Source organism: Sinocyclocheilus rhinocerous, unplaced genomic scaffold (assembly GCF_001515625.1).
Source record: "Sinocyclocheilus rhinocerous isolate Xijiao unplaced genomic scaffold, SAMN03320098_v1.1 scaffold327, whole genome shotgun sequence".
Taxonomy (NCBI): domain Eukaryota; kingdom Metazoa; phylum Chordata; class Actinopteri; order Cypriniformes; family Cyprinidae; genus Sinocyclocheilus; species Sinocyclocheilus rhinocerous.
This window is the reverse complement of record NW_015649610.1, coordinates 619054-630166: the sequence shown is the minus strand read 5'-3', so window position 1 is coordinate 630166 and position 11113 is coordinate 619054. Positions and strand designations below refer to the sequence as shown.

General features: G+C 39.8%; 1 protein-coding gene across 3 annotated transcripts in view; it reads right to left on the bottom strand.

Moving 5' to 3' along the window:
• The window catches only part of LOC107710926 (zinc finger protein GLIS1-like), an 83905-nt gene that overhangs the window by 46077 nt on the left and 26715 nt on the right, over window positions 1-11113 (bottom strand). For all 3 annotated transcript variants that reach the window (XM_016515813.1, XM_016515815.1, XM_016515816.1), the window contains exon 3: window positions 8576-9785. In XM_016515813.1, the coding sequence (XP_016371299.1) occupies window positions 8576-9785 (1210 nt within the window). The remainder of the gene's footprint in view (window positions 1-8575; window positions 9786-11113) is intronic.

Genomic DNA, 11113 nt, shown 5'->3' with positions numbered 1-11113 from the left:
ATTATATTATTTTAAACTTTATATGAAAATTACCTTTTTTACTCTGAGGTAGAAACAGTCTACCATACTTTCCTTGGCACAGAGAGAAATAAAAAATTAACCTTATTTCTTAAAAATATTAATGAATGATTTTAGGAAAATGTGACAAAAAGATACATTAGTCAAAACATTTTGAGAATGCAATTTGTAATAATAAAGAACGATGTTAACAAGTTAAAGTGTAATGCAAGTATTAAAGGTTGAAAGAACAGGGCAGAAGTTAGTGTTGGTATGAAGTAAAAAAGTTACTGTTATCATTATTGGTAGAAATGGTCACTCACAGTGTAGCCATGGTGCTGGCTGTTTCTGAGCCGTACCTCCATACCAAATCTTGAAATAAATCTAGGGACTTGACAATATAAACAGACAAGTGTTTAGAGAGAGCGTGGACAGCTCTTCTGGCGGGGAATGTATAGTTTCATGGGGAGAGCTCTAATTGGCCTGTTGAATCCAGCTGTGAGTCAGCAGTAAAGCGCACCATGTCCTGCCAGATATCTATATAACACCCCACTTGAAATGTGGAACCGAATCAGCGCACCACATTCTTACTGCACCCCCAAATCCACACCCATAACCGTCGCTGTGGTGAAGGGTTTATGGGAACAGGCTTTTGGTGAAGATGTTGCTCTGGTTACATCCATCTGAGTGACAGCAGATGACAAATGAGACAGAACGCTGTCACAGTCCATAAGTCTGTAAGAGAGACGCTGTCACAAGCCTCCCACACTTATTTTTGGGCTCAGTTCAGACCACAGATGGGACGTGGTTTTGGGCTAGAGGGGCACCATGAAGTCTCCAGTTATGTGGCTGTTTATTAACTGGGTTGGTTTGGTTTTGAGAGATACTTGGGTTCCTAACCTGGCTCTCTGTGCTGCTAAGTCCCATGGCCCACCTGTGTACCTCAACAAACCCTGTCCGAGAACACTGGGATATTCAGTCTTAACTCAAAACTGTCGGTGCTCTGTTTACATGCTGGGGTTTATGGTGAATGTTTGCGGAAAGGCTGGGTGCGATGTAAATAGCGCCTTGACTAGTGTTATTTATTTTAAGGAGTGTTTGGCAGATGATACTTGGCATAGGCTATGTGTCAACATGCTCTCTATAGTGACAATGAGGAAGATACTCTAAATTAAACACATTTACGACTGGCCCTGTGTACATTAAGGCCATAAAGGGCCCACACTGAGACATTAAATCACCATTATACAAATTTATTACCACATTTATAATGTGTAACTAGTGAAATAAAAGCACTATAGAAACACTTTCAGCACTTAAAATTCATAATAAATTTAAAAAACTAAAATAAATTTTTAAAATATATATTTATTACCATACCTGTGACCAAAATGGTAGAGACAAATATCATTTTTTATTAAAGGAATATTCTGGATTCTACATAAGTTAAGCTCAATTTGCAACACTTGAGACTTAATGTTGATTAACACAAAAATTAGTTTGGATTAGTTTCTCCTTTCCAAAAAAAAAAGAAAGAAAGAAAAAGTTGACAAGTGACATAACATTACAGCTAAAACCTTAACACAACTGTAACAATTATGAGAAATTTACAGCTCAAATAATACAAATGTAAACGATTTATAAAATTATAAGAGTCACATTTGTGCTTTTACATTTGGGCCTAGATTTTAAAATTGGGCCCATTTGTTTTCATTGTAAGTGCCTCACTGTAACTCTTTTTTTAAGCAACTCTTTTTTAAGAAAAAGAGTGATACACTGAAATTTTTATTTGTTCTAAGAAACATTATGCTGTCGAGTGAGCTTAACTTGTAAAATGTGAACCCATCAGTCAATGCATATCAACTTTAAAGAAAAATGTATGACCAAGGAGCATAAGAAATATGGCTAGCAGCTCTTTAAAAGATAAAATAAGCTATAACAATACAACTGAATTCCAAATATCTGTATTTAACTAGCAACACTTCGCTTCACAACACCTCAACATTTTCTTGGCACACTCTCCGCCAGATTTTTTAATGTCACCTGGCTGGATCATGTAAAACCAAGTGATTTTCCACACGTTTGTGCTGCAACGCTAATAAACAATTACAGAAAATACAGACAGAGGTTATATGGGATTAATAAAAATAGTGAAATCGGTGAAATCGAATAATAAAAGCAATACGGCACTAATATAAATTAATAGTACTATACTGGAAAAAAGGACAACAATAGTAATAAAAAAAAACTTGAGGGTTTCCACAACTTTGTGCAGTAAATAAACCAAAAAATATCTTACAATGCTAGAATCAAGGAATATTAAATGAAAGTTCAGTCAACAATCCACCTTTTTATGTAGATATTCCCAGGAGTAATTCTGACCAGGACTCTCACAGTCATTATTTGGGCAAATATTATGTATGTTAATGGCAAATGTTTCAAATTACCTTTCACAAATCTGCTGGAAAGTCCATTTTAAGATGACCAAAAGATAGACAAGCCTCTTTCTCCATAGTTAGGATGATGGGACTAAATTAAGCCCATTCACCTGTGTAGAAAGCCATACATGTGTGTAGTATAAGTACTGCGTCTAGCAGGATCTATTACTCAAAAAGCCTGAGGAAATTTTGCCCATTAGCTGTATTTATTCCCCTCAGTATATTAGCAGACGATCCACCCCACTCGCAGGGTTAAACCGATTAAGCACTTGGATTCGGGACAGATATGACACAGTGCTAAAATAATGTGGCCATCGGTCTCTGTCTCACATTTCAGGTATATAATTAAATGTCAGGAAATTACTTACTCAAAATATAGCATTCCAGACAAATGTAATTAGCACAAAACATGTATGGATATATCATTCTTTGATAACTGGCTATGCGCATTTAAAGCCCTACAGCCATCAGGTGAATTGGCTAAATTGAATGCATCCCATAAAAATAAAGTGTGTTTAGCAGGAAAAAAAGAGCTACCAGATATTTGACAACGATTATGGGTTAAGTAGCTATTAAGAATGCTTAAGTGGCAGAATTTTAGACAGGAAGAGAGAGGAGAGGAGGAGTGACTGGATTGCATTATTTTACAGAATGACTGGAAACCTTTTACGGCTTGACAAGAACTTGGCCTGGTGTATTTGACAAGGAAAACAAGCACGATCCATCAATTCCCAGGCCTTTCATTCCATTGCCAAAACATCAGTCTCCTGACAAATCTCAGATATTTTATGCCAGCAGTTTCATCATCATGCTAATATATGTATCACATATGGTCTCCGTTGCTTGGCTATTAGCATGACGGAAAGACAATCGAGTCGTAGATTGGATCTGACAGCAAGCAAAAAAAAGAGGTGGATTTGTTGATCTTGAAATTAAAGATATAATTCAACCGTAACTTTCATGTGATGAAACATTAGAGAGTTGAAGGTTGCAAATTATGAGCCGTAATTGTATAAATTCTGACCGAGTGCATTCTTCTGCAGTACAATCTGGAAACTTGGATTCGAGTGAGATTTATGACGTTTCTGAAAACTCATATGAACAATGATCGTGCTGGAATCATAAACTCCTCCTTCTTATTAAATACCCCAAACAGAACAATCTCCCTGAGCCACTGTTTAAATCCAGTTCACCCAGAATGCAAAGCTTTGGCAAATGGAGTGGAAACAGATAGGAAACAGTCCTCGAGTCCTGCTGCTTCAGTGCAGGTAACTGTCGCTACCTGCTAGCATAATGGAGCTGGCAGTTGCTAAGTTAAGTAGACAGGGCAGTCAGCAGCTCATTCTAGTACATCCACATTAGTATCAACGCCACTTTCTGCAGAACTCAGACGGCTCGGGTTTCGCCGGTGCATTCAGAGGAAAAAGTCAGCTCATGCACAGGCCATGCGTTTTAATTAGCTAATGGCGCTAGCCGTTTCATCTCCAGCATCTGTGTTGATTGCTTACAAAAGCCTCCATTTACTCCAAAACACGCTATTTTGGCAAAGGTCTGGGCCGGCTGCTGCTGTAGAATTCTGAACGCTTGTCCAAAAATCAGTCTAATAAATCTTTATATATACGTTTGCCAGTTTCACACTAGCAAAGGGGGGGGAAAGGAAATTCCATGATCTATGTTTTTTTCCAGCAGGTTGTTTAAGCCCATTTTTCTTCAAGTAAAGGCCTGTATGTTCAAACTTTGTCGTAAGGGTGGCTCCGCATTTAATTTTGATGAGGTAACAAAAAAGGTGTGGTTTAGGAAGTTAAATCCTAATATCCGTTAACATTACAACATGCAATTTAAAAATAAAAACATATTTTTTGCGAGCCAAATGTTCAATGACCAGCTGTCTCGTGATGGTGACGACGACAAAGATGAGAAATGCAAGCAAATGGGTGTGTACTGCCCAGAAACATTTACTGCTTCATTAAAAATTAAGTCACATATCCAAACTGAATTGCAAAAACTTGCACACCCTACCCATGTGATCTTGTAAACTGAATATTTCACAAATGAGAAGCATTACAAAAAAAGAGGTCACTTTTGAAGATGTAATATTTGGCAAATGAGCAATGAGTAAAGTAATAATTAAATAATATTTTTTATAATTATTTATAATGTATTATGATTAATATTAATGATAGTAACAATAATACATTTATACTTTTATAAATAAATGTATTATTATAATTATTTCTAAATATATTATTTAAATATTATTTAAAAATATGGTTTTCAATCCCTGAATAAACAAAACCATAGGTGAGAAAAATATTTTATTATTTATTATTTTATTTTAAACTTGAAACTTTTTATTTGAGAAGACATGAATTCACTCTAAATGACAAAAAATGCAAGAAAGAAGTCACTGAACAAACAAACAATCCGGTTCCAAAATACACTGACATTTTTGCATCAGACATATGCCTTAATGAATGTCAGCAGAGATGACGCAGGAAAAGCCAAAGTAGTAAAATCTAAAAGGTTGGAGGAATTAATACAGAGTGTTATTATGACTATGAGAACTCAGTGACCGTTTAGTACAGTAGTAAACACACATTAACCACATAAAATACAGAGCAGCACAGCCCATATTCTTAACCTGTCTGTCACAGCAGGAACAAACTGCAGAAAATGGCAAGAAAACCTCAAGTCGACTGCAATAACGCTAAACCAAAGCCAAGATATTAATGAAATAAGATTAAACCAATACATTCCAGAGGAAATTCAATAAAGAAACCATCATTAATGTCCAACGTTGTAGCATGGATCTGCTCATCAAACATGATCAACTGGATAAGTAACTGGAGTATTATCAACAGATACGCTTTGATGAATATTTACATGATTTTCATGAGCTGCTGGGATAGGTGATCTGAAATACAAATCCAGAGTTGAATCCAGTACAGCATTGATGTATAAGAGCCCTGGGACAGTGTCGGGGCAGCAGTCGCTGGATAAATTTGTAATATTAATGCAGACAAGAAGGGCAAAAAAGCAATAAACTAAAACAACACTTGAATTAGGCATGAAACACAACAGGATATTGCAGTGAGATTATGTTGTTTCCTTTTAGATGCCTTCTGCCTCTGCTGTCCGACTACCACAAAACAGCCCGCGGCATTTTTTAATTGGACAGGGTGGACCGAAAAAGCCTCTCAAACTCTGCGAAGCGGTTTTAAGAGGTCTGCCGAGCTCAGTGATTGCAGATGTAGCTGTGTTTTTACGTGCCGGGGCATAAAACCACGTCCAGGTATGGACGGTGACAAAGCAGAGAGTCAGAACCCCGTCCTATGTTTGTGATAATGACTTTTTCCTGCCAAGGCGCTGCATGATACAAATAAATGCAGCACAGCTGGGAGAGAGAGAGGAATGAGAGAGTGTTATGTTTGGATGCAGGGAAATCGTGCCTCGTGCGCTCTCTGAGGAATCTGCAGTTGGAAAGGTAATAAAGGGATTAGCTGGGTTTTCTGAAGCATTTGCTTCTAAATCAAAACGTCTCATCGGTTTCCTCTGCACAAATAGCTAGAATACCAAAATGTCTTGGTATATTGCGCAAAGGACACAAATGCAACATGTTTCAGACAAAAGCTGCTTAATGCCGAGGTCACAGGAAGGCATCGATTCGGAGGAAAAAATTAAAACACTTCAGAACCTGAGAAAGGTCAACTAGTCAAGTATGTGCACTCATCCAATTTGTGAAATATAAATAAATGTAATTAATAAATAATTATAATTTTAAAAAATGATAAATATATAAATACTATTTTAATGAATATAAATTATATTTTAAATAAATATAATATTTATTTTTTCTCCAATGATTACAAGGTAGTGAATGAATCAAGATGAGTTTTCATTCAGAATCACACAGTTTGTGTGGTTGAGTGTGTACGTTAAAAACTTCCCATAAAAACCGCATATCATTTAGCATTAGTATTAATATCATTAAAGTCACTTTTAAATAAAAAAAACATCGATACTGTAAAAAATAAACTCACCCAGTAACACAATAAGTCAATTCCACACAAATCTACTCAAACTTTACCCACATTACTTTTATTTCCTTAAAAAATCAGTTTAAATGTAAGTCATTAATATTTGAAAGCACTAAGTTACAAAAATAAAATAAAATCTTTCCAAATAGGCCTGGAATCTGCTTAAGTACCACACATACTGCCAGTTGGGATTCATTTAATGATCCACTAAATTTGAAAATCATTTGACGTTTGACTTAAATTTACCTTTTCTGTTTTTCGCACAGGAAACGTTAATGTGATTCTAGTCCAGGCCACCGGACTGCCTAAAAACAGAGACTGAACTTGGACAGAGTTGACTCGGTGAGAGGCCTTCGCTACATCCACAGACAATGTCCAGCCATTTTACAACAATAATGCGTTTGTTCCTATCTTAGCATCTGCTTAGCATCGCCATGAATAAAAATGAGTGTTTGTTTGTTCTAACAGTTTGTAACACCAGGGCTCTTGCCACATAGTCCGGGCAGAGTTTTGAGAGTAAGAACAGAACTCCTACAGCACTGTTGTAGCCTACAAGTATGAGCAAGTGAGAAAAAGAGAGAGATTATGCTATAAAATAAGAAAAAACAATAATACTCAAATACATACAGTATATACAACAACAAAAGAAACGATTCACAAAAATGATTTCCAGAACTACCAAGTTTATGCCGCAGAGTGCGCAGCAATGCCGAAAATGTAGCTGCATGGACTTGAAGGAATTTATAAGATCTAATTACATCTGTCAGTCCAGCTGCTGTGAGCTCAGAGTAAACCAATGTCTTCTCGAGAATAAACACAACTTGTCATTAATAACCTCAACGGAACTACTTAATGCTACCCTTGTAACATACTCCACATATTAGTGTACAGCTGTCTCCTATTGACACGGCTAAACAGATAATTCGGATACAAAAAGGCATCCTGGGATTTAAATGAATAGGCCGACTTCAAAACAAGCTGTTAAAGTATCTGTAAAATAAAAGGATTTTTGGACAGAATCTTGTGTATGAAATTGAATCTGAATCTGACAAGAAATCCAACGTTCTCCGATTGAGCAATAGAGGGGAATTTTGCTAGTCATCTCCTCTGCGGCTCCGTTCTTACAGACTACTACATTTTTCCAAGTGTTTAGTTTGGATAAAGAGCCAATTCGCTTAATACTTGTGGGACGGCTAAACGTTTAAACCTCATATTTAAAGGGATCAAGTGCACGCATTGTTTGGTTATGTTAAACAGATGTGTAGGTTTTTTTTCTTAGATCTCAATCATTTCGGGATTTTTTAAAAGGAAAAGACAGAAAGACAGAGAGAGAGAAAGAGATCTTAAGAAAATAAACAGAGTTTCACCCTACACAAATTGTGGACTAATTGTGTATTTGGACTTGCGCATTGGTGGGGCTGGAGCCATTTTTCCACTTGAGCGGAGAATTTTAGAAAAGGCACTTTGACATTGATTAGTGTGTTGACTTGTGGAATCGGATAGTTTTACCTGGATGTCTTGGGTTTCACCACAACACTATTTATACAGCTAGACTACAGGTCCAATTAAATACCCAAACCCGTCAGTGGAAAAGTTAGCCGCGCTTTCAGTTGAAATCATAATTTCTCATGCCATGTGATATGGTTGTGTAAAAAAAGCTGAGGAAAATAGGCATAGGTGGTCCCTTGAAAGCTGTTACGAAAAATGAAGCTTGGAGAGAACTTCCAAATCTATTCCTTGAATAAAACAGACATAAAAATAATGGATTTGTAAAAAACTTTTGTGGGGCCTTTAGAAAGAAATTTGGTTTAATAAAGCCTAATGAAAGAGTTATTTGTCCTTGGTTGATAATACATACTTAAAAACTGATTTTAAAATTGACCTGCTTAATTAAAAATTATTATACCGCATTTGGTTTCCCCAACTTTCCACTCAAATTAAAGCCAATGAGGATTCCAACAAAAACAATTCAGTCCGAAATACTGCGTATGCATTTTCAAGGCCAATTCAGCTGCCAGCTATAATCACCTCTATGAATTTCATTATGGGGAACCGCTGGAAATTGTGCACTTTTGACAGCCAGCAAAAATGGTAGATACTCACCATGCATTTGTTAGGTTTCTCTCCAGAGTGAACCCTCATGTGGATGAGCAACTTGTAGCGGGCGTTGAAGGGTTTGTAGCGCCGGACACATCCGGCCCAAAAGCAGGTGAAGTCCTCACCCTTGCGCTGGTCGATGTGGACCTTCTCGATATGCCTAACCAGCTCCTCCTGCTGCTCATACGCCGCGCTGCAGTCAATCCATCGGCATACCTGCTTATCGCTAAATACGTCCTCCCTGTCGCCCACCTGCTGTTCGACCAGGCCTGTGGGTTTGGGTTGTGCCAGCAGGCCTGAGGGTGGAGACTGCTGCTGGCTCTGAAGATGCAGTAGAGCACCTGGGCCGGAGCCCATGTACTGGTGCAGGTGGTAGGGAGGGGGCATGGGCGGCCGTGGGGGGCCTGTTTGATGGTGGTGGTGATGGTGGGAATGCCCACCGCAGTGGCTTCCGTGGCTCGTCAGATAGTGATAGTGATGCTGAAAGAGCTCCTCCTCACTTGGAGAGAACTCATCCACTGGTTCCTGTTTCAGCGTCGCCGTACAGCCGTCCAGCACAGCGCCGGGCTGTATGAGAAGTCCAAGTCCGTCGCTACTACCCATGCCGGGTCCCGGCTGCATGGAGCCCGCGTCCTCACAATGCTCCACAGATGACACCGAGGAGGACGAGGATGAAGAGGAGAGAGGTAGGAGGCAGGACGAAGTGGAAGGTGATGGCAGCTGAGGGCTGGGGAGAGGCTTGTGGGAGAACGTGGCGGCAGTAGGCGACGACGAATTGGTGCGCAGGCCGTTAACGCAGGACATCTGGGAGGAGCAGATGTTTGCGGCAATATCGATTCCCTCCGAGGCTGACTGGGAGGCCACTGAGAGGCAGCGTCTCTTCAGTCCGCTCGCGTTCGGCCTTGCTGAGTGACGCGAGCTCGGGGACAAAGCCAGCAGGGAGGAGCCATCTTCATTATTAAATGGATACACAGTCACCGCCATTGCTGACAACGAGAGAACTGTTGCTAAGTTACCTTCGCCGCCTCCACCGCCGCCGCCAATGCTCGGACGGTCCAATTCCCTGTGACCTGCTCCCATCCCTCCTGAAAAGTCACCCAGGGCTGATCCCAGCTTGTAGCCTTCCTGTTTGATGGGGTACGACGGCAACCCATGACAACCATTGACGCCACCAGACAGAGATGACGAGCTGAGAGCCGTCTGAAAGCCAGCAGACCTGCGGGAGAATGAAACACACCCAGAGGAATATGAGGAGCGTTTAGGCAAAACGGAGCAGAAAGAATATGCACGCTATTAGCGGCCTGGCTCGTTGAAAGATAAAGGCCAGGGCTTCTCAAAGCACTGCCAACTCTGCACTGTCAGACACCAAAGGAACAGACAAGCTCTGTGCTCCGGTCCTGGCAGACCTGCACTCTCAAACATCTCTGTTAACACTGACAATGTTTGACCAAAAGCGACGCGATTGGAGATTCGTTTTGCAAACCCTTAAAGAATCTTATTAGGTTATAATGTTTGGTTTGTGCTGATCAGAAGCTACTTTTTATGTTCCTCTCTCTCTCTCAGGAAACAGCCATTGGATGGGTTTCCATTGCGGTGTATTTTAAACACCGGTTAGATCCACCACAAACGCTCCAGAGCAATTCCATGAATAAATGATGCAGGAAATTTGGCCTGAACTATAGTTATGAATCGGTATTTAAAAATAAGAAAAGAGAGAAATGAATACAGGCAGGCTGTCATACTCAGCGTATGACAGGCTTTGATGACACAATAGGAGTTAACCGAAGCCTACATGTGAGCTAAATAGAAGTCACCTGGTTTTGGTGGTATAATGGTGGGCCTCTAAACGCTCTGTGTTTACAATACTCCCCATTATAGTGGGAATCTTTGCCCCCCTTGAATGGGGGTCATATTTCCCAGTGCGTCGCTGTGATCTTCCACATAATAATTCCTGTCAGTTTGCTCATTATGGATTTGTGTGCAAAGCTCCGGGATGATGTGAGAAGGGCCCTCTGTCCCAGCAGCCTATGAAAGATTTTGTCTAAGTCCCCTTTTCACTTGGTGCGGAAACCGCTAATGCTAGCGCGCTGGCTGAGCCGAAGCCTCAAGTTTGTCATGAGTCGCTCCATTCAGGCTCACCACTTCCTGTTTGGCTGAAGCAGTGACATTCAGCGACAGTATTGGAAGAGTTGGATGGCATGTTTGAGTGAAAGCACTTTGGATAGCATCCCTCGCTGAAACGATGGGTTTCAACTGTACTGCGGCTACACAGAAGCCAACAGAAACCGACGGCAGTCTCTTTTCCTAGCCGTTTAAAAAACAAACGCAACCAAGAAGCGCCATCAGTACTGCAGTGTTTTACTAGCTTGTTTGACTTGTTCCGCACTACTTTATTAAACAACCTGCTTTATTTGCTTTGCAGATATGAGTTTACATTTCTAATGTAATTAGCAGGACTATAAAATTGCAATCTTAAATGCTTTACATGCACTTTACTAGATACTACTCACTAGATCACTACTAATCCTGGACGTCTCAGAGAAC